The following is a 26,828-nucleotide window of genomic DNA, read 5'->3' as shown; positions in this document are numbered from 1 at the left end:
GTCTAGCTGGAAAACACAAAACATGGTGGGCTCCAGGTTCATGGAGACTGTCTTAAAGGGTAAGGCAGGGTGTGGAGCACCCAGCATCCTTCCCTGGCCTCTGCACACAGGCACGGGCACGGGCACACGCATGCATAGTGCCACATACACATTTACACCCAAGTAAGTAAACTACATGGTTCCGGTCCTTACAGGAATATAAATTAGAAACTGTCACCTTGGTGTATAGATGTACTGCTTGTCCTCCTTTTCACTGTAAGTTTAAGTTTTTTCAGATTTATTTATGTGTATGAATGTTTGCCTATATGTATGTGTATATGTGTGTGCCTGAGGAGTTCAGAAGACCATGGATCCCCTGGAACAGGGGCTACTGATGGTTTTGAGTCACCATGTGGGTTCTGGGAACTGCACCCACGTCCTCTGCAAGAGCGGCAGATGCTCTTAACCACTGAGCCATCTCTCCAGCCCTTGTCATAAGTTCCATGCTTCATCTATCTGTACAAAATATGCTCTCTCTGACACAAAATACTTCTGATGTCACAGAGGGAAAGAGACATCCAGGAGCTACGGTTTGTATAGTTTCGTGGATTAGATACCTGACTGGTCCTAGGGATTGAAACTGCTAGAACACCATGTTCAACATAAAATAGCATCTTCTTAAACTCCGTGGTGGTAACTTTTTTTTCTAAAGGTATCACTGAGCAAAGCCCTGTTAAAGGCAGTCACATCTCATCAGAAAGACAGATCGGACACACACAACAGGCCAGAGGACAGACAGGCCAGTAATCACAAACTACAGACAGATGGAAGGCACAAGTTGGGAAGTGAAGAATTGAAATTTGGGTTCACTCTTGATCAAGAAAGTAACAGTTAGGGTCCAGAGGTGAGTGGAGCCATGCCCACTCTCTCCAGAGGCTTCCTTGCTCTGTAGACATTGTAACCTTCCTACTGCTAAGGAGTCCAAGTATTTCAACAGCAGAGTGGATGCCTTAGCAGGTTTAAAAATGAAAATAAGGGATAAAGAGGCACTGAGTTTTACCGGGAGACCTCTCCGGCCGGGAAGAGCCTTCTGTACCCTGCCCCTATGCGAGTGCCTTCATGGGCTAGGAAGCAGCAGCCTAGGAGGCTCCTGGAAGAAATGTTTCTGTCCACAGCAGTGCGGGCTGCAGGACCTATGTGAACTTATCAGAAGTTTCTAAATTACTTGAACCAGTTTAATGCTTAAAACCTACAGCTAAAAAGGTTTTCTGTTTGCTTGGCTGGTTTACTAGTACACATCAAAAACCGAGGGAGAACTTGGCTAGTTCAGATCACGGAGTCCTTTGCCGACACCGACTAGATGTCTACCACCCGCCTCAAACTCTCACAGGCACTTGAGGCACAGCAAGGAAGGGCGCCTCTGGCATCACATATTGTGAAGTTGATCGCTGAAAGGAAAACAGCATGAAAGCATAAAGCCTGAATGCTAGCCCTGAGCTGTTGCTTTAGTCCCTGAGTGTCCAGGTGTGTGGGCGAGTGCAGGTGCACCTGTAGCAGCCGGGATAGCCTTGGGTCTCGGTCCTCACCTTCCACCTCTTCTGAGGCGGGCTCCTGTTGTTTGCTGCACACAGTCCAAGCTAGCAGGTCCAACTCCTGAAGACTCTGTCCCCGCCTCCCATCTTCCTGCAGGCGCTGGGACTGCAGATGTGGCTGTTTTATGTGGGTTCTGAGGGGTCCTACTAAGGTCCTCACACTTGAACAGTGAACATTTTACCGACTGGGCCATCTCACCACCCCATCACAGGCTATTTCTACACATTTCCTCTAAGCACAGACTAATGTAGGCCCAATCTTTAAGTTCAAATCTCTAAAGTGTGACTCTGCATTCCTAGAAAACTTATAAACCACAGTAGGGAAACAACTAGGAATTCCACTGCTATACTCTCAAAATATTAAATAAAGTCAGTGCTTAATTTGTATATCCCAAGACATAAGAGACAGACACACATACAGGCCTTCAGAAACTTCACAAACCTAGCAAAGTATAAGCAGGCTCATAAAATGTCAATTACTACAAGAAAGGAAGTATGTCATGGTATGAATGGAAAGCTATTTCCCCTGCACACACCTGAAAATTAAAAATCCAAAAGCTTACATTTTTTTCCTGTATCAACTAAATTTGACAATCCATACACTTATAGGAAAAATAAGTGATTATTTTAATGATTTACGTATAAAAGAAAAAACTTTATGATACAATCTGATACACTACAGCATATAAAAATTTACTCACAATGTAATTTTCTCAACATAAAAATTCTATTCATATATACAAATTCATAAAATGGTTTCTATATACATATATGTATACATACACATATATGTATATATGTGTATATAGATATATCTTACCTTGGTATATATGGGGTTCACTTAGGGTTATGGCTAAGTCATTTAACAGTAGAAAAGAGATTATGAACATACAAAAGACTATTTGACAAGCAGCCTCCCCTCCCCCTTAAGCTACAGAAGCACCTGGTTAGCTGGGTGGTGTGGTGAGACCAAGCAGCTGGGGGTCTCCACACTGTCCAGGGCCCCAGCTGAGAACTGGGCCGCTGCTTCGACTGACTGAGAAACACTAGCTGTGCCACATGTGCTAAGCCTTTAGTGAACAAAAATGTGCTCAGGCCGTCTTCACAGTTACCAGGGCTCGCCTTAGTGTACATAATAAATACTCTGAAACATAAGGACCATTTCAGACCTTAAGCCAGTAAGAACATCTCCAAATACAGTGACATCCTTTATACAATAATTCAAGACCTTAATAAATATTTACAGTATTTTATGTAGACAAAAAAAAAAACTGAACATAAACAAAAAAAAATTTTTTTGCTTAAAAAAATGGACCTTTAAAAAAAGAACAACAAATACAAACTGTAAATTGGTGTGCTTTCTTCTTTACAGTCTCTCCTCACTCAACTCTCACAGCACACCTACAGAGGAAAGGGACTATGCCAGCACTTCATGCTTTCAAGGTCCTCTTAAGGAGCCCGAGGGACTGCTTATCCATCGGGAGTAACCTGGAAGGCCGAGGCGGCAGCCCGTGACGGCCTCCCACCACACAAGGCCCTCAAATGCAAGACTGAATTTCCCTTTTCCAGCATGTGCGCTTCCAGGGCTAGAATGCACACAGCAGGGCCATGAGGAGACTACAGAAAGCAGCGTGTCTGCTTTCCTCACAAGAGGGAAGCAACCCCACACAGGTGACAGGCATCTTACAAGGCACAGGCTGAAATGGCCCTTCCAGGTGGAAACGAAAAGGACAATTTAACCCTTTCAGGCCTCGTCCTATTTATAAAGTAGCCACCAAAGAGTACACAGTGGTCCTTTCTCAGTGCCAGTAGGAAGTCCTTCTGGGAGACTCAAAAGCAGAAATGAAGGCCTGATGTTTCTCTAGTGGGATGGCACAACTTACCTGCTGGAAAACTGGGGTACAGGGTTAAACAGGCTGCAGCAGAAAACGTTTTTGTCAAAAACAAAGCAATAAGCCCTCCTTCCCACAAAGGCGAGCTAGAGGTTAGTTATAAGTAGCAAGTACTGCAGCTGAAAGAAGGAAGAAAACTTTTAATAAGTTTAGTGCCTAAACTGAAAGCTTGACCTTAGCTGGGTCAGGGCATCAGCAGTCCATTTTCTCAGCAGGCTGGGCTTGGAGGGACGGTTTCCTGAGCCTTCTCCCACGGAGAGGAAGATGGTTCATCTCTACAGGGCTGGCCATTCACCTTCGTGACGTCAGGTTGATGCTATGCACCATTTTCTGGATCTTCTCCTCATTCTTCAGGATGTTGGCCTTCACAGCACAGATCTTGTCCTGCTGGTCTCTGATCTGTTGTTCCAGCTCTGACAGCTCAGCCTTCAGGGGCTCTACTGCACTGTCCGTGATGCTGGCAGAAGACAACAGTGGCTGGTCAGTGTCCTGCGGGTCCCGCCTGTGCCTCTCACTCCAAGAAGAGGGTTAAGGGTCAGACCCCTAAGAACAGTATGACAGGCACCACTCACAACTGGCAGGCATCAAGGGTAAGCCCACCTGAGGTGCTGACTGTTTATTCATTCATTTTCTACAGAACCAGGAAGAGAACCCAGGTAGGCACTCTACCACAGAGCTCTTTCCCTAGCCCATGTGATATTTCCCTTAAAAAGTAAAAATAAAAAGTAGCTAATATTCCCTCAGGGACAGGCTTGAAGTCCTTAAATATATACACGAGACTGATGGGCAGCAAAGAAGTGGACTGCCAATCCTCCCAGACACTGGACGTAGCCTGGACCAGCCCCTCCTCGACAGGAGATACCGCTCCTTGGGATGAGGCTCACAAGGCTTGAGGGACTCCCTGCCCAGGTCCTGGCTCATGTGTTCAGCAGGGACAGCTGACCTCTTCATTGCTGGGCTGAGCACAGGAGCAAGCACAGAATATACTTCAGAGTACTGGAGTCCAACGTAACCTTTGCCTTCAGGCTTTTAAAGCCTATAAAAGTAGAAAGTAAACACAACACAAAGAGCCCCGTTCCCCACGTGGCTGCACTGGAGCAGGATGGGGTTTACAAGGGGGGCTCTCGGGGCTGACACTTTCCAAGGGTTTAAGTCCACAACTATGAAGCGTTAACTCATCAGGTGCTGCAATGAGCATCAGTATTACTGGTAGTTTTCTAAATTCCATCATGTGCCATATTTCAAAATTTATGGGACTTTTTAAACAAAAACAGACTAGTAAGGAAAAGCTACCAAATTGGTTGTCTGATACAAAGTGGTCAGTCCTGAAAAAATATATACTCAACAAAAGTGGACCCAGCGGGTGTGGTTATGTATATTTGTGCATACACATACACACATATATGTATGTGTATATAACAATGATAATCAAAAAAAGAGATGCTATCAATTTGAGAGTGGGAGGTTATCAGAGGGGTTAGAGAGAGGGTACCTGGGGGAGTTGGAGGGAGGATGGATAACAGGAAAAGCAAATGTAATTCTACTATGAAATTAATTTTTAAAAATTGGAGAAAAGTATAATTTCAGCTGGGAATGGTGGTACACACCTTTAATCACAATGATCAGAGGTAGGTGATCTCTGTGAGCTGAAGGCCAGCCTGGTCTACATAGTGAATTCCAGGCTAGCCAGGCTAAACTCTGAGACTTTGTCTCAAAACAAAACAAAACAAAACAAAAATAAAAAAAGGAAGGAAGGAAGAAGGAAAGGAGGGAGGTTGGGAGGGAGGGAAGGCAGGAGGGAGGGAGGAAAGGAGGGAGGGAGGGAATGGAGAGGGGAGAGAAGGAAGGGAAGGGAAGAAGGACGGGAGAAAGGAATGAGTAGAAGCAATTATAACTGGGTTTTTCTGTAACAGGGACTTACAGATGTATCATTTAGCCAAATCATGTTATGAAGATGATAGTCACATGCTTCCACAAACACAGGCACCTCTCCAAATAAAGCTCCTCTCTAATAAATTTCACTTTCCAGTGACTATTCTGCTCCTTTTAGTTACAGTTTCGAGTGAGTTCATCACTATCTCACTCAGATCCCCACCTCTCCCCTCTGCAGCCCCACCTCTCTCTCCCCTCTGCAGCTCCCACCTCTCCCCTCTGCAGCCCCACCTCTCCCCTCTGCAGCCCCACCTCTCCTCTCTGCAGCCCCACCTCTCTCTCCCCTCTGCAGCTCCCACCTCTCCCCTCTGCAGCCCCACCTCTCCCCTCTGCAGCCCCCATTCCTCCCCTCTGCAGCCCCCACCTCTCCCCTCTGCAGCCCCACCTCTCCCCTCTGCAGCCCCCATTCCTCCCCTCTGCAGCCCCCACCTCTCCCCTCTGCAGCCCCCACCTCTCCCCTCTGCAGCCCCCACCTCTCCCCTCTGCAGCCCCACCTCTCTCTCCCCTCTGCAGCCCCACCTCTCCCCTCTGCAGCCCCACCTCTCTCTCCCCTCTGCAGCCCCCATTCCTCCCCTCTGCAGTCCCACCTCTCCCCTCTGCAGCCCCACCTCTCTCTCCCCTCTGCAGCCCCACCTCTCTCTCCCCTCTGCAGCCCCACCTCTCTCTCCCCTCTGCAGCCCCACCTCTCCCCTCTGCAGCCCCACCTCTCCCCTCTGCAGCCCCATTCCTCCCCTCTGCAGCCCCACCTCTCCCCTCTGCAGCCCCACCTCTCCCCTCTGCAGCCCCACCTCTCCCCTCTGCAGCCCCACCTCTCCCCTCTGCAGCCCCACCTCTCCCCTCTGCAGCCCCATTCCTCCCCTCTGCAGCCCCACCTCTCCCCTCTGCAGCCCCACCTCTCCCCTCTGCAGCCCCACCTCTCCCCTCTGCAGCCCCACCTCTGCCCTCTGCAGCCCCACCTCTCCCCTCTGCAGCCCCATTCCTCCCCTCTGCAGCCCCACCTCTCCCCTCTGCAGCCCCACCTCTCCCCTCTGCAGCCCCCATTCCTCCCCTCTGCAGCCCCCATTCCTCCCCTCTGCAGCCCCACCTCTCCCCTCTGCAGCCCCACCTCTCCCCTCTGCAGCCCCACCTCTCCCCTCTGCAGCCCCACCTCTCCCCTCTGCAGCCCCCATTCCTCCCCTCTGCAGCCCCACCTCTCCCCTCTGCAGCCCCACCTCTCTCTCCCCTCTGCAGCCCCCATTCCTCCCCTCTGCAGCCCCACCTCTCCCCTCTGCAGCCCCACCTCTCCCCTCTGCAGCCCCACCTCTCCCCTCTGCAGCCCCACCTCTCCCCTCTGCAGCCCCACCTCTCCCCTCTGCAGCCCCACCTCTCCCCTCTGCAGCCCCCATTCCTCCCCTCTGCAGCCCCACCTCTCCCCTCTGCAGCCCCACCTCTCCCCTCTGCAGCCCCATTCCTCCCCTCTGCAGCCCCACCTCTCCCCTCTGCAGCCCCACCTCTCCCCTCTGCAGCCCCATTCCTCCCCTCTGCAGCCCCACCTCTCCCCTCTGCAGCCCCACCTCTCCCCTCTGCAGCCCCACCTCTCCCCTCTGCAGCCCCACCTCTCCCCTCTGCAGCCCCACCTCTCTCTCCCCTCTGCAGCCCCCATTCCTCCCCTCTGCAGCCCCGCCTCTCCCCTCTGCAGCCCCACCTCTCCCCTCTGCAGCCCCACCTCTCCCCTCTGCAGCCCCACCTCTCCCCTCTGCAGCCCCACCTCTCTCTCCCCTCTGCAGCCCCCATTCCTCCCCTCTGCAGCCCCGCCTCTCCCCTCTGCAGCCCCACCTCTCCCCTCTGCAGCCCCACCTCTCCCCTCTGCAGCCCCACCTCTCCCCTCTGCAGCCCCACCTCTCTCTCCCCTCTGCAGCCCCACCTCTCTCTCCCCTCTGCAGCCCCACCTCTCCCCTCTGCAGCCCCGCCTCTCCCCCCTGCAGCCCCGCCTCTCCCCCCTGCAGCCCCGCCTCTCCCCTCTGCAGCCCCGCCTCTCCCCCCTGCAGCCCCGCCTCTCCCCTCTGCAGCCCCGCCTCTCCCCTCTGCAGCCCCGCCTCTCCCCCCTGCAGCCCCGCCTCTGCCCCCTGCAGCCCCGCCTCTCCCCTCTGCAGCCCCGCCTCTCCCCCCTGCAGCCCCGCCTCTGCCCCCTGCAGCCCCGCCTCTCCCCTCTGCAGCCCCGCCTCTCCCCCCTGCAGCCCCGCCTCTCCCCCCTGCAGCCCCGCCTCTCCCCCCTGCAGCCCCACCTCTGCTCCTTGCTCAGGGCCTCAGCATGCTGCCTGTTTTCGCTGTGCCACAGCTGCAGCTCGTTCTGCATGGCATCCACGTCCTCCTGGATGTAGTCCATGATCTTTCCCAGGGGAAGTGCACTCTTACACAGGGTCTGGATGGACGAGCGGAGCTTCTCTATCTCCCTGGAAACGATGTCCTTCTCCTTTTTCCATGCTGACTCAAAGATGAGTAACCGCTCCTACGATTATGGGAAGTAGAAAGAAAATATCTTTAGGGGTGAGCTAGGCAAGTTAGAGGCAGCACCCCAAGAGGGTCCCACAACAGGAAAATCTGATGAACTGAACTTATCAGAAATAAAAATGTTTACATAGTCCTTCTCAAGAAATGACAATCAGGGGAGAGGAAATATTTGCAAATTACACAGCACATAGAAGACATGCGTATTAAGTAGAACACAGAAAGAACTCAAAAAACTCAGCAGCAGCAAGCAGGCAAACCAATCAGAAGAGGGACAAGAGACCAGAGACATTTCACTGAAGGTGACATTTGGTCCGCAGTAATCATATCAAAGTGCATCCAAGAGGACCAGTGGCTCCAAGTGCAATTTAGACAGGCATGCCTGGTGCCAAGCAGGAGGAACCGGGCCGATAATAATTTCTGGCAAGACAGTGGGTTGTCTTTAAACTATACCTCCGTGCTATAGCTTGAATCTAAGAATGTATGCTGAAGGCTTGGACATTATGAATGGGCTTTTGAGAGGCAGCTGGGTAACTTCACAGCAGAAGGGCTGTTTACAAAGTAGGGCCTGACTGGAGGAAGCCATCTCTGGGAGCGGCCTTTGAGAGCGCATCTTGCCTCTGGGCTCTTTTCTCCCTCTGTTCCTCAGCTACATGGGTGAGCAGCTGTGTTCTGCTGTCAATACGCCCTGTCCACCACAATGCTCTGCTTCACCGAGGTCCAGAACAATGGGCTGAGTAACCATGGACAGAAACTCCAGAAGCTCTGAGCCAAAACACAACTTTCTCCCTTAAGCCGTCTCCTTGGGCATTCTGTCACAAATGACAGAAAACTGGTTAATATACACACAATCCAGCAAATGGGCATCCAAGCAGAAAGCTTAGACTCACACAAAAATCTACACATAAACCTTGAGATTTTATTCAAACTAGTTACTAGCTGGACATGGCAGCACATGCTTGTAATTCTAGCACTTGGAAGGTAGATTTCCTCAGCTACATAGCCAGTTTGAGATGTCTCAATAAAAATTAAAAAATGAAAAGTAGTCACAAGCTGGAAATAACCCAGACATGTCAAATAAACTGTGGTATTTCTGTAGCATACAAGGCTACTCAGCAACAAACAGGGGAAGCACCTTGGCAACTCCTGGAGTTACGCCAAAGGAAACGCCCTGCAAGGTCATAAACTGAGTGCTCTTATGTACACAAGCTTGAGAAGACAGAGTTACAGAAGTGGGGGGCACACTAGTGATGGGCAGGAGACAAGGTGGGAGGAAGAGCTAAGTTTAAAAAGGGGACTGAGAAGGGTCTTGTGACAGAGCATCCTGCATCTTGACTGCACTAGTGCCAATAACTTGGGCGTCTGTTCAGAGAGATGGAAAAGCCAGGCATGGTGGTACACACTTGTAACCTGGAGACGGGCAGGCGGAGCTTGCCACACATATTCACAGCACCCCTACTGTCTAGTAGACAGTGGAATGCCAGCCACCGTACAAATACCAAGATACTGAGGTAACAGGAGGCAAACTGGGTCTTGCACAGTGGGCAGGAACAGACCTCCCCTGAGGCAGGGTTCCACATGGACAGCAGAATCACTGTAGAGTCTCTGCAGAAACACACTGGCAGGCTGCTCGTGCCCAGGAAAGGGCGAGGGCAAGAGAGCAGGGAGCATCATAAGTGGGAGACAGCAGACACGATGAGGGCTTTGGTTTGACCCTGACCAATACCAACCACAGAAGGGATGGGGGCATCAGAAAAAAAGCTCATTAATTAATTTAAAAGCCATTTGGCTCACACTTCAGCACAAAGGCTTTGGTGATAATTACCTATCAATGTGATGGGAAGGCAGGGGCTAAGTAAGGTATGAAGCATACGTCTGTCTTTGGTTGGCTGGTCCATGTTTTGTTTTGCTTTGAAATGGGGTCTCAATTGGCCTCAGACTTGCTATGTAGCCAAGGATGACCTTGAACTCCTGACCCTTGTGTCTCTGCCTCTTGAGCGCTGGGATGGCAGGAGCGCACCAGCAAACACAGCTTAGGAAATGGAGGTTTCGGCCATGATTTTTTAAGTAGAGGTCTTCCGTTGCACTCAGTCTCACACTCCAGGATCCTGTTTCAGCAACTGGATCTCACGGCCAGCCTCTGCACGGGCCTTTTCAGAGACACAGACACTATCCATTCCTCCACCTGTGCCACCATAACCTTGTTTCTTACCTTCCAAGACTTATGATGCGTCCTCTTCAACCAGAACCAACTCAGCTTTCTAAGAGCTCAAACACTAAACAGGCAGCAAGCACTGTACTCCCCTGGGCCCCGCACATTCTCCCGAAGGACAATGCGGACGAGAGGAGACTGTATGGGCCATGTGACACTGTGATCGTGTTCTACACGACCGCAAACTTCAGGACAAAGGTTATTATTTCCTTAAGATACAAACCGAATTTCCCCAAACTAACAGAACTCTCCTTAACTTCTGTGAAGGAGACCAATCCCACAAGTAATAACAACTACTACTGTTAGTGCTACTATTAATATTACTGCTGCTACAACTATATTGTTGCTCTGAAGGTCACTGAGAAAGAGCACTAAGGACGCCCCCTCTGAGCCCACTCATGGACTGTCAAAGCACTGGCGTGTGGGACTGGGCACCACAGAAAAGCGCATTCTCCGGAGCAGTTCCTCTTGAGAGCTGACGCGTGGCTGACCACACCACCGAGCGGCCAGGCAAGAGTCTGAGGAGCAAGCCAAACCACCAAGTAGGGTCAAAACTGAACTCAGCTAAGCAGCATTACTGCAGACTATTTGCCTTAATTAAAATATAAGATGAGAAGACTGTTTTGTTCATTAGGAGGCATTTGAAAATAAAGCAGGTAGAAAGTAACGAAGAAAATGAAGAAATAAATAATGAGACTACTACAATTTGAATCTAAATTAAGACTTTCACTCAGTTTGGGTTTTTTTGTTTGTTTAGCGTTTGGTTTGTTGTTGTTATTGTTTATTTGTTTGCTTTTTTAAAAACAAGTTCTCTCTGTGTAGCCCTGGCAGCCCCAAAATTCACTACATAGACCAGGCTGGCCTTAAACTCACAGAGGTCCACCTGCCTCTGCCTCCGAGTGCTGGAGTTAAAGGTGTGAGACACCACACCAGGCTAAATTAGGAGACTTTTCTGGTAACCTCACTGCAAGGGCTGCATCAGTCAGCCCAGGACTCGGTAACGGCAGAGGCAACACGGAGAATGGCGGAAGAGGGAAGGACAGCAGTTGGAATGACAGTTCCAGACACAAAGTACAAGAAGGAACACAATGGTGCCCAGAAGCACACCCGAGAATGAAGGATGTTCGTCACCAGGGCTGGCTCTGGGAGGGCAGGGAACCAGATCTCCACCAACAGTACTGCGTCTGGGCTAACCAGACACCCGAGGGTGAAGCACATGGCTTCAGGTATGAGAAAGAACAATCTGACTACCTTACTGCAGGCAGAGCTGACACCAGACACAGCATGCTGTGTGCAGAAAAGAGCTGAAGTCTGTGTCACCAAAGAATGCAACTGCAATACAGACAGACAGTATATGTAATGTACATTATTCATACGATTATATCCTACAAAGCACAACCAATAACTGTAGTGACAATTTTGGAGATTTGGTTTCTTTAAAATTTAAACAGAATTATACGAATATGTTTCTGTCTTAATCCCAGGTGTGGGAGGGGCTGCTTCAGGCTGCCCACGGTAGCTATGATTTGCCTTGTGCTCCAGCAAAGGCATGGTTTTGCCATGGCGGATAGTTTCTGCAATGTGTGATGTATGAAATTCTGGGGACTTTTCAGAAGGGATTTAAATGCTAGGGCCCAAGAGGCGAGACTGCTTGCTGTTGGTTGCTATTGGTTAAGTAGTCACAGGCAAAGAAGAACAACAAAAAGAAACTAGATGTCCTGACTTCAAAGATCAAACTTGTCCCAAGGAACTAGACGCCCCTAATCAGCAGGAAGAAGTCTAATGATAATGCTGCCCCCTTTCCCCTCTCTATCCTTTTTGCTCTCCTATCTAGTGTTAGGGTGTTGAAAGGGTGGAGAAGGGTGGAAGAAAGTAGAAGCCACAAAGTATCAAGACAGCTACAAATGGTGCCCAACATGGGGCAAATGGGAAACTTGATTTCAAATGCTATAGAGAAAACGGCATGAGATGAATGGATGAATTTTTCTTTTCAAAACACCAGCAAAAAATTTATGGCAGCTGCTAACACTTAGATATTCCCTGCTCTGCTCCCAGACAGGATTTTCTGGGTTTTCTTTTTCTTCTTCTTATATTGTTTCAAAAAAGACTGGGAGAATGACTGAGAAATTGGAAAAATTGCAGATGGAAAAGGAGGAGGGATCTGAGAAACAAAAATGGCTGAAAAGGGCAAACAAAAGGGTTCACTCTGCTCCCTCCTTTCTGAGAGGGTACAACTGGAAAAAAATGTGGGGAAAAAAAGTAGAAGTGCTTGGAAATCAAGGAGTACCAGAAAAGGAAGAACAAAGGCCACAGTCCTGGTGACTGATCAAGAGAACAGGAGTTTCCCACAGGAGGAGAGCAGGAAAGACACTGTGGCAGACAGCAGTAGGGTCAGAGAAGAGCTGAAAAGAGCGACTGCAAATAACAAAAAGACATCAAAGGTAGAGGTAAGGATGGGAGGCAGCCACGCTGGCAAGTTCAAAACCAAAAAGCTCTGAGCAAAAAAAGGCTTCCGTAAACCTACCCTTCTATGAGTTACTTCTCCATTGCTGAGACAAAGCACCAGGGCCAGGGCAAGGGTAACTTATTTGGGCTTAAAGGGCCAGGGTTAGTTCATGAGGGTGTTGTGAAGGCATGGCAGCAGCAGGAGGAAGCTGCGAGCTCACATCTTGAACCACCAAGCAGGAAGCAGAAAGCGCAAACTAGCAAGGGTTTGAGTTTTTTCCACTCCCAATGACTGCCTCCAGGAACACACTTCCTCCAACAAGCCCACACCTCTGAACCCTCCCTAAACAGTGCCGTCAACTAGGACCAGGTATTCAAATGTCAGAGCCAAGAGGCAAGATTCTCATTCAAACCACCACAGCTACCAAAACTCATTCAAGGCATTTTAATGTTCCATCATCTAAGTGTGATTCAGCCCTTCTTTTGTGGAAGCTTTCATGTGTTTGCTGACCTTACTGGGGGCTGATGGCAGAAAGGACCTACATTGTAACAGTTAAAGAAAACACATAAGTAAGAAAGACTGTAGGAGCCAGACACACATAGAACTTACAGTAAGAACCACGCCTGAAAATCCCAGCTCTTAATTTGCGATGAGCCAGAGGCAATAGTCATCTGTGCACTATGCACAACAGACAGGGAGAATGAGCAGGCAAGGCCAGAAGGGAAGCTGTGGACTGAAAGTACAACATCTTCCCATGCAGCCGCCGCCCCACACACAGGCTGGAGGGTCAAGAGCAGGGCCCCACAGATGGAGCCCCACACTCTCTCTGCCTCAGCTCTGAAGGGGAATGCCATGTAAGCCCATGAACAGGACTACTGCTTGAAAATCTACTGAGAATTGTAACATCTAAAGAATTTTTTGGATACCCACGTCAGGCCTGCTCCTTACCTTCTCACCAGGCTTGGAAGACTGCTGTAATTTCTCATAATCCTTCTTCGTCTCCAAGATCTTTTTCACGAGCCCTCCTGTAAAAAATCAGTAGTTTTCAGTTAAAACTTATTATGTGCCCCAAGAAGCTACTTATTATTCTTGATTTTCATTGGGAAGATGAGAAAAATGCTGAATTCTCCTTCTTTTTCTTCCCATATCAAGACATCTTCCTACTGTATAAGATGGGCCACAGTGCCCCCTGCTGCTGGCTAAGACTAGTCACAATGCGTCACAGAAAGGAGTTTTGTAAATAAACTAAAAAGTCTTCTCAACTCCCAATGCCTGCCTCCAGGAACACACATTTCTTTTTATGTGGATTAACACAAAAAATATAAAAGAAATAAAAAAGAATATAAATATATAAGAAATATAAAAGAAATAAAAATATAAAAAATATAAAAATATAAAATATATTTATAAAAATATAAAAGAAATAAAAAAATATAAAAAAAAATAAAAAAGAAATGTGGATTAACACAAAAAATATAACTACCCACTGCAAACAGAGCAATTCTAATGGCTTCTCGGTGCTGTTGCATCTTTCAGATTGGGCAAGAGTACTAAATTTCTTTTAGAATTTTCCATGGTGGAAATAGCGTATGAAAAGTCGCTGTTGGACAGTACTTCGTAGGCTGTTGGGGAGGAGTGTCATCAACAGCGTAACCAAGCTGTGAACCCTGCGAACTGCCATGACCAGTGTGGCATGATGCATGCCTGGCTGCAACAGTGGCACAAACAGTATGGAGGGAGCCAGCCACTTTCTGGTAGAATTTAAGACACACTTCATAGACGCAAGTGAAAACACAGTACTGTACGCCTGGCCAAGAACCTATAGGTGGAGAACTCACCAGCCCCGGGAGAGGTGGACAGCGCCAAACCACGCTCTAACCTGTGCCTCTCTCCCCACAGGTTAGTGCTGCCCTCGAGCCTCAGAGAGGGTTCTTTGTGCAGTGGATTGTGGTTAATGGTCAAACACACAGCTGATCAGAGCACAGACAACAAGGGTCAATAGCATCCTTAGCCACAAATGGGACATCCACTTCGCACCCCTCGCCTGCCTTCCAAAGCTTAGAAACTTTAGTGGAAGAGAAGTGAAAAACAAAAAACAAAAAACAAAAAAAAAAAACTGGAAGAGCCACAGGGATCAGGGAAGATAGAGAGAAACATGTCTTCTGGACATGACAAGAGCTCTGTACTCATGAACTCACTAGCAGCTGTGACTGCCTAATAAGACCGGCATTAGATCAAGTCAGTTAACATTCTAACATGAGCTGCCCTCACTCATAACTGAGGCGCTACAGTCAGTGGCTTTGGGGAAAAGGAGGGACAAGTTTTGAAGGCTGTGACTTCTGCTAGGTCATTCACGCCCAATGCACGGTCCTAGTCCATACCCAGGAGCATACAGGCAGCACGACTGAAATGGGGTTTTTGTCTGTCTGTTTGTTTGTTTAATAAAAAAGCATACAAAATTGGGAGGAAGTGGGGACAAATTGGGTGAATCTGGGAGAAGCTAGAGGAAGAAAGGGGACATAACTATGATCAAAATACATTTCACAAAATTCTCAAAAATTAAAATACTTAAAAGTATGCCTCAGTGAGACTAAGCGGGTGAATTATGACGTAGCCACGTAATGTGCAACATACTACTATGAAGGGAGGCCAAGGGCTTCTGTGCTGAATGAAAGCCAGCAGACTATCAGTTCTCACACACACACTCACACACACACAAACACACATATACACACACTCACACACATTTTTTAAATGGAATAATTACTCATATTTTTACCTGCTCCTATGGGGCGGGGATTACAGGGAAAGAACAAGGGCTAATGTCTTCTACCTCAGTGCTGGGTTGGGTGGGATACAGTTATAGTCTCAGCATTCACAAGGCAGAGGCAAGAGGATAGCCAAAAGTGGGTCTCCACAGTGAGTTCTAGGCCAGCCAGAGCCACACAATTGGACCTTGTCTCAAACAACAGTAACATTAACCAAACGTAGGCGTTTCAATGCAGTTAGCTGAGTATGTTTAGCCTTAAAGCCACAGGAACACTTACACGAACACAAAACAAAACTGCGTTGGGTATAGTAGTACATGCCTAGAATTCCAGCGTTTAGGAGGCTGAGGCAGGAGGATGAAGAGTTTCAGGCAGCCTGGGCTATAGAGCAAACTCTATTCTCGAGAAAATGTGTGTGTGCAGGCATTGATGTCTTGGACAGACAAGACATGATGTCACTGTGACTAGAGCCCATACTAACGTCAGGTTCTGTGGCTCCCTCCAGGGCCACATGGAGACAGCAAGAGTGTCCCTCCTGGAACCCAGCTGGTGTAGCTAGGACAGGATGACCACCTGCATCTTCTAGAGGGCACATGCCCTCCTGCATGCTCACCGTGCTTCTCCTCATCCTCCAGGTCCCCTGCTGGCACCTGAGCAGAAAAGGAGAAAGATCAGCTACGCTGAATTTTCAACGCTTTTGTTACCTCACATAGCTAGATGGATGGATGGATGGATAGATAGACAGACAGACAGTCAGACAGATTATAGATAGATAGATAGATAGATAGATAGATAGATAGATAGACAGACAGACAGTCAGACAGATTATAGATAGATAGATAGATAGAGAGATAGATAGATAGATAGATAGATAGACAGATACAAAAAAACTAAAGGAACTAGACAGCTTACTGAAAAATAGGAAAATCATATCTACAGAAACTGAAAAGCTGAAGTCCTAATTTTTTAAACATATTTATTAAAAAAGGGACTCTCTGGTAAACTAACCATTTCAATTTCTGAGATTTCTGCCAGCTGAGGGGCAGCTTCCACCACAAACTGCTCATCATCCTCATTGTCAGAATTCTGAGAGTCGATGATCACATTGGAGACAGCTTTCCAACTTCCTGACCTAAGCAATAGAGTCATCCATTACAGTTGCCCACACGCCACCAGATGTCATCAGTCCCGTGAATCTGGAAACATCAGTTATCGGAAAGGAGCTGACCCGCCATCACCCCAGGTGAGGGAACCCCAGGGAGCAGTAGGAACAGGGAGAATACCACCTTCCACACAACAGCCTCCACCCTGCCAGAGCTCTAGACCACCCCAGCCTCTACCTGAGCCTTGCTGGTCCTTCTGCTCCACAAACCCCTGACACCTTCCTGGCCGCTGACACTGGCTCTAAGACAGGGTGGCACAGATGGCCCTGAAGGACACAATGACCGAAGACCTTACCTCTTCACAAGATGGCAACTCTAGGCCCAGCCATCGTATCCAAAACCTCTGGTGTGTTCGGCTTTGCGGTTTCTTTTGTTTAACTTTTGTACAATTAACCCTTCAACTCTTTTTCCTTTCATGCTTTGAAAGCTTTCTATCTAGAGTCAGGGAAATACCACCCAACCATGGCCCATGCATCCTGAGGTGTTCTGTCATACACACATATTTCCAGTCAGGAATGCATGCTGCTATACGGTCTAAGGCAATGGCCTGTCCCCACCTGTCTTCAGAAGGAAGTTTTCCCAGCACTGCCTGCTACACCCACACCCAGTCTCTCAGCACAGGCCTAAGACCCCTGCATCCCATGGCCCATACACAAGAGAGCATGGCTCCAGGGTGACTAGAACCTCCTGACCAGGCAGCCTCACCTGTCTCCTACCAAAGTCTCGGTGCTCTCTTGTCGTTTGACCCTGGGAGGTGCTGGTCGTGCACTCCCAGGCCGAGGTATTCTTCTAAATAAATATTGGAAGGAAAAAAACAAAATATGAAATACATATACATTTCAAAGTGGACAAAATAAAAACCCAGGTCAGCATTAGCACTCAATCAATGCCATTGTCACCTGACAGTCAGACACACTCTGCAGAGGAATGTGACTGCCCATAAGACCGCACAACTGCATATCAGAGCACGACAGACCTTTGACCCTCTGACGTTACTACAAACTATACCCAAACTGCTACAATGCTCCAAGCATGGTCATGTAACTCAGGTCCAAGAAAATGATCTGTCTTTTTGCTTACTTTATGAGTTAGTACAGTGTGGATGGGCAGCAGACGCTATGGCAGGAAGCAACAGTCTGTCCCAGGGGTGACCACACTCGCAAGCACTAGGGAAGGACACACCTGAGACTGGAGGAAAGCTCACTGGGGACTTCTGCATTCTCTGACATCTCAGGCTTATCTTGGCAAGTAGGTCCAGCTTCTCCTTCTGAACAGGTGACGATCCAATCAGCAACCCAAAAGGAATCCAGTAGTAACAAAAATCAATTTACTCAAATATAACTATCAACCAACTCAAATATAAATATGTGAAAAGGCATCAATCAAATGACTGAAAACTTAAATGCACTCTTTTCATCCATCACTGATGAAGTTAAAAGACAGATGTCTGACATCAAAATGTGGACATTTGGGGACATGGGCACACTCAAACTCTGTTCATAAACACTGGCCAACTAATCAAGAAAAATGGCAGCTAGGCCCAGTCAGCAGCTTAACCCAAACAACTGAACCTAAGAAAAGGAACGGCACACATGGACAGACGGGAGTGACACCGCTCAGCCCCCGACAGTCCGCTCACAGGCCAGACGCCTCACTCTAGCGTCTAACTAACCACACAGCACAACAACACATCTGTCACACTCACACGTGTGGCCCTGCAAGTGTGTGGTTCACTTAGAAACAATTCCACCACCAAGCTCAGCGCTTGGCCATCGGTCTTTCATTTTGCTACACTGGTCTGCGCTTCCAAATTACCTACACGGGTGCTATATTCTTGTTCTGGTCAGTACAAAATTTTGGTTTTGTTTATGAGACAAAGGCTTGCAATGAGGCCCTGAAAGGCCTGGCTCTCTAGTCCAGAAAGACTAGGGTGGCCTCAAGCTCATGGAGGTCTACCTGCCTCCACCTCCCATGAACTGAGATTAAAAGTGTGCAGGCCCACCTAGCTAAAACAGTCTTTTCATTTCTTTTTAGTTAATTTATTTTTTTATTAATTATAATTTAATCACTTTGTCTCCCAGCTGTAGCCCCCTCCCTCATCCCGTCCCAATCTCCCCCGAGTCTTTTCATTTTAATAAAAAGGCTAAACAAGCAAGTCACAAGTCCAAACTACTAAGACAATTTGTTCTACTCTTAGTTTACTATTTAAAGTAAACAAAATTTATACTTTACAAAACAGTGAAGATAAGTTAGAATTTGAACGCTAGAAATAAACATTATGAACTAGGAAGAACCCTGAAGTGTGCCCTTTTCAAAATTAAACACACACAAACATGTATAACACACATACAAGAGTGAAACTTTAAAACACAGCAAATTAATATAAAATCATATGGCATATTTCCTTAAAGTAAAGGACTTTCACTAGTACATTTTTGAGGCACAGAAATGAGAGCCTGTGCTGCCACCTGCACATGCACCAGCACAGCACACACACCAGAGCTGCTCTCACCTGCATCGCTGGGGGAGTCGCCTGGAAAAGAAGAGCATCAGACAATTAGCCTTTGTGTAAGGGACCCAGCACGGCCAATCGCTGAGCAGTCAGAGACACGCAGCCAATCACTGGGGACCTTCCAGGGACAGGGACCCTTGCGGCATTTCTCTAGTGTCTCACCAGCACTCTGTTATGGTAACCAGAACCACTGCACATTGAAAGGAGAGTATGGCTGGGCAGTGGCTGGGCACGCCTCGAATGTCAACTCTCAGGAGGCAGAGGCAGTCTGATCTTCCAGCTGGAGGCCAGCCTGGTCTAAGAGTGAGTTCCACGACAGCCAAAAAAAAAAAAAAGAAGAAGACAAAACAAAAACAAGAGAGAAAGAGAGAGGAAGAAAAAGAGAGAGAGAAAGAGAGAGAGGAAAAAGAAAAACCAGGAAAAAGGAAAGAGCAAAGGACTGGAGGAAGTATGCCACAGAGCCACGTGAAGCAAATGCTGAAGTCACAAAGCCATGAGAAACATGCTGGTGTGACAGCTCGGGGCCAGCAGGACCAGCAAGCTCAGCCCACCCTACAGAACGGGCAATACATCTCCACCAGCTCTCCGAGCCCTGACCTGCACCTTCATCCAGAGCCCTGTCTCTTCACATGCTGCACTCTGCACAAACACTGAAGTGTGCACCTAAAGACTGGAGGTACCACAGTCAGAGGATCACGTTTTAGGCTGTCTACAGTCCTCTAAACAGAGTGGCTTCGGAGCGGTGGCCTCTGAGCGGTGGCCTCTGAGCAGTGGCCTCTGAGCAGTGGCCCTGGAACCTGTTTCAGATTGTTTGTGCACCCCTAAAGCCACAAATGCTACCACTTCACACTCAGGCACAAGAGTGTCCTGCCTGTGCTACCAAGCAACGGTCTTAACTTATGGGAAAGACAGGAATGGGTCCCTTGCCACATCAGGGTACACTCAGCCCTGGCTGCACCCTGAGAAGACACTGGGGCCTAGCAGCTGGCTGCCTCTGGGCGCTTAGCCTCCTCCTACCAAGAGGTGTGAAGGGGTCATTCTTACCTTTCTGCTTTACCGCCAGCTCTGGCTCAGCGCTCTCCCGCCACAGACTAGCTGGGTTATCATCTGAAATACTAGTTCAGTTAGTATTGGCTTCTCAGATCTGACGTAGAGTTCAAAGTTGGGCGTAGGACTGCACCCCGAAGGGCTGTGACAACCTGACTAGAGGCTGCCCAGCGCTTGGCGTAGGAAGTGTGTTTTCCCACACTTCCGCATGCCAAGGTTGACAAGGGTGGCTTTTGATGTGTGGCTCTGGGACTGGTGCAAGAGGAGCACCAAGAGCCTGGCCAGGACTTCAGGGCAGCTGGGATCTCAGAACTCCCCAGGCAAAGAAACTGGCCCCACCTCCCCACTCCTAGAACCATTTTTACCAGCTCCGACCAGCCAGCCCTGACAGCCAAGCTTCACACAGCTGGCACGTCAGGAAAGAAAGAGAAAAAGGGAAATAACTTTTGTCGTGGTACACATCCTTCAGCACATTAAGGAGCCCCAAATACTTCCTGCCGATTATGATGTTCAAGTCTCAAAATTGGAAGAAATTCATAATGTGTGGAAAATAAAATTCTTCCAATATTACAAGCAAAAGGGGAAAGAGGTGCTCATAGGCTGCGCACGGCAGCAGGCCTACCTCTGAAAGCGACCTGTCGCTCAGGGGCCAGGGAAAACAACAACAGAAAACAGTCCGCGTCCCAAAACTCAACTGTGTAACTTCTTAAAACCCTTCAAGGAGATAGTGCACACCACAACCTGCCAGGAACTGTCAAATGACCACTCTGGTTAAAAAGAATGAAATAATATACTGCCGTGTGGCTTTAAAAGAAAATTTTCTTCCATTTATAAAAATCCTGGCCTAATAGTCTAATGAAAGAACCAAGTACTGCAAAAGTTTCATGAAACACAGCCAAGGAGTGAGCACGAAATTCTAAGACCTGAGAGCAGGCTAGTCCAACGGCTGCAGACGGCCAACAGCCGGGAATCACTCAGTCCAAGCTGGGTCGTTAGCCTTCTAAGTGCCAAGCATTTCTGCTCTACAAGTCAGCACCATCATGACAAGTGCAGAAACACCCCGTCTGCCTGTGGGGTGCCTGCCTTCCTTAGTTTACTGATTTTTGGGTGCGGTGCTGGGATCCAACCCAGGCCCAGCCTGGCACATGCTAGCCCAGCATCTGCCTCTTTGCTCAGACACTTCATACACTTTTACCCTCCTCAAGCTCTCCTGGGTTTGTTTTGTTGGGCTTGTTTGTTTTGGGAGGGGCATTCTGTTTTGTTTATAGGATATAGCTTGCTTGATGTAGCCCCTAAACTCCACATGCAGCCAAGATCCTCCTGCCTCCCAGGCAAGTGATGGGATTACAAGCATTCACCATTAAGCGTAGCTTCCACTGGTCCTCTTTACACTTTTTATTTTGGTTTTCTTCTCTGGGTGAGGGGATGTGATCCATGGGTGTGGACAAACACACGGAAGTCAGAGACAACGGTAAGAAGTCAGGGGGAAGTCAGTTCTTCCACCTGTGCGTGGGCCCTGCGGACTCAGCTCCAGCCAGGCCCACGGCTAGCACGGCTAGCCGAGCCACACTCTCCCATATTCAGATTCTTTGCGACTCTGTTGTTGTGCTGGTGCTTCCCGCGGAGGTTAGCTACTGAGGCGAGGCTGCTGTTAAATCTAATGGCATAACCACATTTTCAAGCAGTGGAAAACAGTTGATAAATAATTAGAACACAGCTTGGATTTTAAATAATAATCAGAGAACAATCCTGTCCTATGTGGCTGTGTCAGAGAATGTCTATTCTGGTATAATGGACTTGGGGACTGCCCGCTGAAGTGTTTCTTCTTGTACATTGTGATCAGTCCTAAAAACACACAGCTAAGGTGAAGCAGTATGGATGTCTCAAACTTCACCTGAGGCCAGGGCACTGGGGAACTGCACTGTTGTACTTTTGATAATAGCAATAAAACAAAATGAGTGAATAAAAGTGAGTAAAATAAAATGGTGGCTTAATGCACCAGAAAAGGCAGGAAATGTCCATATAGAGAAACCAGCACACAAGGTCTCCCTACAACACAGCATGTAGGAAGCAGGTGCTCAACTCTTGTTGAGGTCGTCAACACACCTGAGAAACTGAAGTGGTAACAAAACCCACACGCTCTCTTCTGGCAGCCTGCAGTAGCACCTGTCATGCGCAGGCCTGGCCAGCCAGCAGATGGCTGTTTTCGCTGAAAACACAGGCCAGGCATACGGTGCAAACCTGCCCCTAGCCAGGTAGAGGCAGAGGATCTTGAGTCCACAGCCAGCCTACTCTACATAATGAGACCCTATCTCAGAAAGAAAAAGGACTGCTTTCTCTCCGAAGACTAGAATTAGAACTGAAAGGCTGTCACAGGGAAAGGACACTCCAGCTTACGCCAGGACAGTGGATCTGGAAATCAGACTCATGCAAGACACCAAAGAAGTGACAGCTGCTGGTAAATTCCATGACAGCGACCAGGCAGGTAACACGGGGTTAGTTCCTGCCTGAGGCCTGTGCAGTACAGAACACAGTGGCAGAAGGTCGGGGTAGAGGTGCCGGGGGCACTCCTGAGCCGTGGCTCAGCTTCTGGCCACTGACCTAAACCCACAGTGGCAGCCCTGCTACCCAGGGGTGGCAGAGAAGCCAAACCCTGATCACCCGACAAGGGGGCAGGATGGGAGTAGCACTCTGCTCACTCCACCAGGGGGCACCAGGTTTCACTCGCACTACAGCTCATACTTAAGAACAGAACTTATGTTTTCAAACTTGTAGGTAAGGTTTATAAACTGTTCAACATAAGCCTAAGAATGGTTTCAACTTATTTTAAATCAATGGTCCCACTGGGCTGTCAGTTAGATGGATTCCATCTAGCTCACTCTCAGAGCAAGTATCTTCATACCCACATGTAATGAAGAGCACAATGGCTCAAGAACATGGCTCAAGGAATCACCTGAAAGCCTGCTCCAGGCCAGGTGGGTAGCAGAAGAGGTGGGAATCGTCTACTGGTCTTAAATGATTCCCAAGTCTAAACAGATAAGCCTCCCTCCCAGTTCTCACCACCACCTCTAAAGGGGGAACCCCAAATAAAATATACTGTAGGAGACACTCGGTGCAGACCCCTGCCCTCCACATGCACAGACCATACATGCAAAAATAAAAACACTGTGCAAAATCTGGAAGATACAAAGCAAGCTGAGCCCAGAAAAATGTTATCTTCTCCTAAAATCAAAACTGGCATCATGTTTTCCCTTGAGTGCAGCTCACAGATTCTGTCTCTAGAGTCTGTGGTTTAAAGCCTACGCAGACTGGGTGCCTGGCAGTCAGGGTGACCCTGTACACTTTTTTTCCTCTCCAGCCCTAACTGTACTGAGCGTCACAATGTGTCATGTTCATGCTCTTTAAGGCCTTTAAAAAAATGTGTTTATACTAATAATTTGGTGTGTGCATATGCGTGTCTTCGTTGGAAACAACACACATGTTGAGGTCATGTGACAACTTTGTGGGAGTCAGTTTTCTCTTTCTACAATGCACGTTCCAGGAATCAATCTCAGGTTGCCAGGATTGGCCGGAGACATCTTTACCTGCTGGGCTGTCTCACTGACCCACTTTTAAGGCTTTAATGGTAGAGAATTTGGAATGAAACAAGACAGAGGCAATGGGAGTATAGAAGCGTAACTCCTCTAATGGAGCAATCAACATTATCTTACTATCAGTATCAAGAGGAGCAAAATGTCTTGATTCACACCTTACATGTTATGCACATACACTGTACCTGTCAAACATATGTAATGTACTTATTATGTACATGTAATATACAGATAGGCAAGTAGCTAGGCATGGCGCATGCCTGCCTGTCATCCCAGCAACTGAGATGCTGAGGCAGGAAGGTCACTGTGAGTTTGAGACCAGCCTGGGCTATAGAATGAGATGTTCTCTCAAAAAAAGAAAAGAAATGGGAGGGGGCTTAAAGGTTTACTTCAAGCTGGCTTAGTAAAATGATCACGGAACTTAGCAAGATAAATCAAATTTAACAGTCAGTCATGTCTCTGATCCTTGGCAAACGGAAAATATGATGAACATTAAAGTGCTTGGAATAAAACAATCTGTAGCTACACTGACATGTAAATATTCTGTGTCAAAACTGTGAAGAATTTAAACTGAAATGTAGTTTCTCTCTTAACAGCAACACTGACATGAACTATTTCGAATCGTAACCGCAACCGGAAGATGACTGAAGTAAACTGAAGGATACATTTCTCTTACCTATTTCTGAAGCTGTCGTCTCCTGATCTGGCTCGTCATTTAGTCCCGACACTATGGAGTCTAAAATCTTAGCTGAAATATTATCCTCTTTCCTTCCTGACATAAAACAGTTAACAGCAGATTAAAATGCTGTAAGGAGTTTCATACTTGGGCTGCTTTAGTTGGGGTTTACAGGGCTCCTATCAGGGTCACCAGCAAACTGCCTTGTCCAACCAGTGCTCGACTCTCAGCTGCCCCAGGACATCCCTCAGAAGACTGAACAAGATGCCCTTTCTCCTCTCCGACACGCCCTTCCTCAGATGTCAGGCCACTCTCTCCAGCTTTCATCTACAGCCCCCACCTTCCAATCTAGCTCTCTGCCCCTCTGCCCACCTGTGCTCACCGCCATCCAAAGGCCACGCTGACCATCACTGCAGACTACGGGCCCTCATCTGTGCCCTCACCTCCTGTTTCCATGGCTCTCCCTCACCACAGCCTAAACAACCCATACTTTATGCACACAGATACGCACAATCTCCACTTGCTGCAGACATCCCAAACCTGATTGTCCAGAGTTCTTGGCAATGCCAACCAGCACCTCCACCCCAAGTCTGCCAGAAGGTTCCTCCCTGTGAGTTCTTTCTTTCCTAACTGGTGGCATCCAATACGACGTCTGTACTGCCAATCAAGCCTAACACTCAGCTGCTCCCATCATGACACCGATATTTCCCACCTTCAATCACTGTCATGTCTCAGTGCTACAAACTTCTCACTGTCCTCCAGCCTCCACGCCCACCCTCCAGAGCCAAATCTCATCTCTACCCTGTGAAAATCCCACCAAGGCCTTCTGCTCATACCTGCAGTCCACACAGCCAGGAAGACAGTTTCTCAGGGCCTGCCAGCTGATACAGGCCCTTCTCCAACCACTCTCCCTTTCTCCACCCTAGCCTACAGCTGGGCTTCCGCCATGCATACAGGCAAGCCTGCAGCAGCTCATGGTCTCTCCTCAGGGCCTGCCACAGGGCCTCTCTCTCCCCAGGCAGCTCTAAGGAGAGGCCTGGCTCAGTGAGGCTCTTCTTTCCTGAGTCTCTCGTCCCTGCTTCTCTTGGGCTCGTTCTCCTTAAAAAGAATTATCACTGACACAAGTTTGTACTCCAGCAGTCGCTTTAGACTTTGAATTCTGTCCAGGAAAGAAAGGAGGGTTCAAATGGGCAACCTCAGTCCATTAGAGCAGGTCATGGCAGCTCACTGGGGCACCCCTACAGAGCCCATCTACTATAGCCTGGGGAGACCCCTGGGCCTGAGGCCTGAGGCCATGCAATGGCAAGCCCTGAGTGGCCACCCTCTGTGGTCAGAGATAACCCAGAAGCAAAAGACCAGACAATGACTAGTTCCACTCACAGACACTCACTCCCCAGCCTCACTACTGCTCATGAGATCTTACCAAGCTGCTTCATGCTATGGTCCTTCTTAGCTTTACGGTAGGAAGCGTTATGTTCTTTTTCAGGGGAAAGGCTATTTTCATTGGCTCTAGAGTCCCTTCTTCCTGACATGAAATTGCACAATGGAAATAAATGTTAAACTTACAAATGCTGCAGTTACCACGCAAGTGAGCTAAGATGAATTCAGTAAGTTCTGACAGAATGAACTGCTTCTGAGTAAGTATCATATTCTCCTGTCCAGTCTCTTAAGTGCTACAGTGGTTCCAGAAGGGCCTTGGGGGTCTATGCCCAACACACGTGCCCAAATCCTTTGTTCTCTATAGTGGTTGCAAATCTTACACTGTAAACAAAACACCCATGCCCTGTGTCCTGGGCACCTCTGCGTCAGGACATTAGCTCAACTGGTGGCCCACTCAAGACAGAATGTCTTCTGTGAGGCCAGCTTTGCTGAGGGAAGGGCCTCTGGTGAGCCAATGCCTGGCCAGTGAGAGGGTCAGATCAAAGTTGACTGAACTGCTGCCAGCTCAGGGAAGCTTACGGTCATAATTCCTGCAGGTCCCTGATGGTAAATTCTCTTGGGGATCACAGAAAGGAGGAGACACAGAGAAGAGAGAGGAAGAGAGAAAGACAGACAGTGTCACCATAAAACACTAAGCATCTACACACTACCAAGTATTAGACAGAAGGGCGTGAAAACGCACGCCTGTAATCCCAGCTCTAGCCTGCTGGACTACAAAGTGTGTTTGAGGCCAGCTACAAACAAAACCACCACGGAAAAGCAGGGTGAGGAGTTAAAAAGACTCCCAGAAATCAAATTAAAACAACACAAGGTTATTAACAACCACCTCAACTAAATGACACCCCAGCACAGTACACACAGCCGACCGACTTCCTGAATCATGGAAGACACAGTTGACACATCGTGAAAACCTGACCAGTCAGTCTGCTTACTCTATGGGAGTAGGGTGAATATGAGTGGTAATGGATTTCTAAAAATTATCTGAAAGAGCCAGGTGGTGGGGGCGCATTCAGTGCTCAGGAATGCACAGGCAGGAGGACCTCCATAAGTTCAAGGCCAGCCTGGTCTACAAAGTGAGTTCCAGGATAGACA

The 26,828-nt window shown here is 48.2% G+C and overlaps 1 protein-coding gene across 2 annotated transcripts in view; it reads right to left on the bottom strand.

The window, feature by feature from the left end:
• Positions 1 to 2,174: 2,174 nt before the first annotated feature.
• Traf3ip1 (TRAF3 interacting protein 1) overlaps positions 2,175 to 26,828 on the bottom strand; it is a 37,792-nt gene continuing 13,138 nt past the window's right edge. The window contains exons 8-16 of one of the 2 annotated variants that reach the window (XM_021646889.2): positions 20,028 to 20,090; positions 18,984 to 19,004; positions 17,654 to 17,738; positions 17,177 to 17,260; positions 16,317 to 16,440; positions 15,922 to 15,958; positions 13,489 to 13,565; positions 7,660 to 7,883; positions 2,175 to 3,920 (exon numbers count right to left, since the gene is read on the bottom strand). In XM_021646889.2, the coding sequence (XP_021502564.1) occupies positions 3,755 to 3,920; positions 7,660 to 7,883; positions 13,489 to 13,565; positions 15,922 to 15,958; positions 16,317 to 16,440; positions 17,177 to 17,260; positions 17,654 to 17,738; positions 18,984 to 19,004; positions 20,028 to 20,090 (881 nt within the window). In that variant the 3' untranslated portion in view covers positions 2,175 to 3,754. The remainder of the gene's footprint in view (positions 3,921 to 7,659; positions 7,884 to 13,488; positions 13,566 to 15,921; positions 15,959 to 16,316; positions 16,441 to 17,176; positions 17,261 to 17,653; positions 17,739 to 18,983; positions 19,005 to 20,027; positions 20,091 to 26,828) is intronic. The other variant, XM_021646890.2, reaches the window with a different exon arrangement.

Source organism: Meriones unguiculatus, chromosome 15 (assembly GCF_030254825.1).
Source record: "Meriones unguiculatus strain TT.TT164.6M chromosome 15, Bangor_MerUng_6.1, whole genome shotgun sequence".
NCBI lineage: Eukaryota > Metazoa > Chordata > Mammalia > Rodentia > Muridae > Meriones > Meriones unguiculatus.
This window is presented reverse-complemented; position numbering and strand designations above follow the sequence as displayed.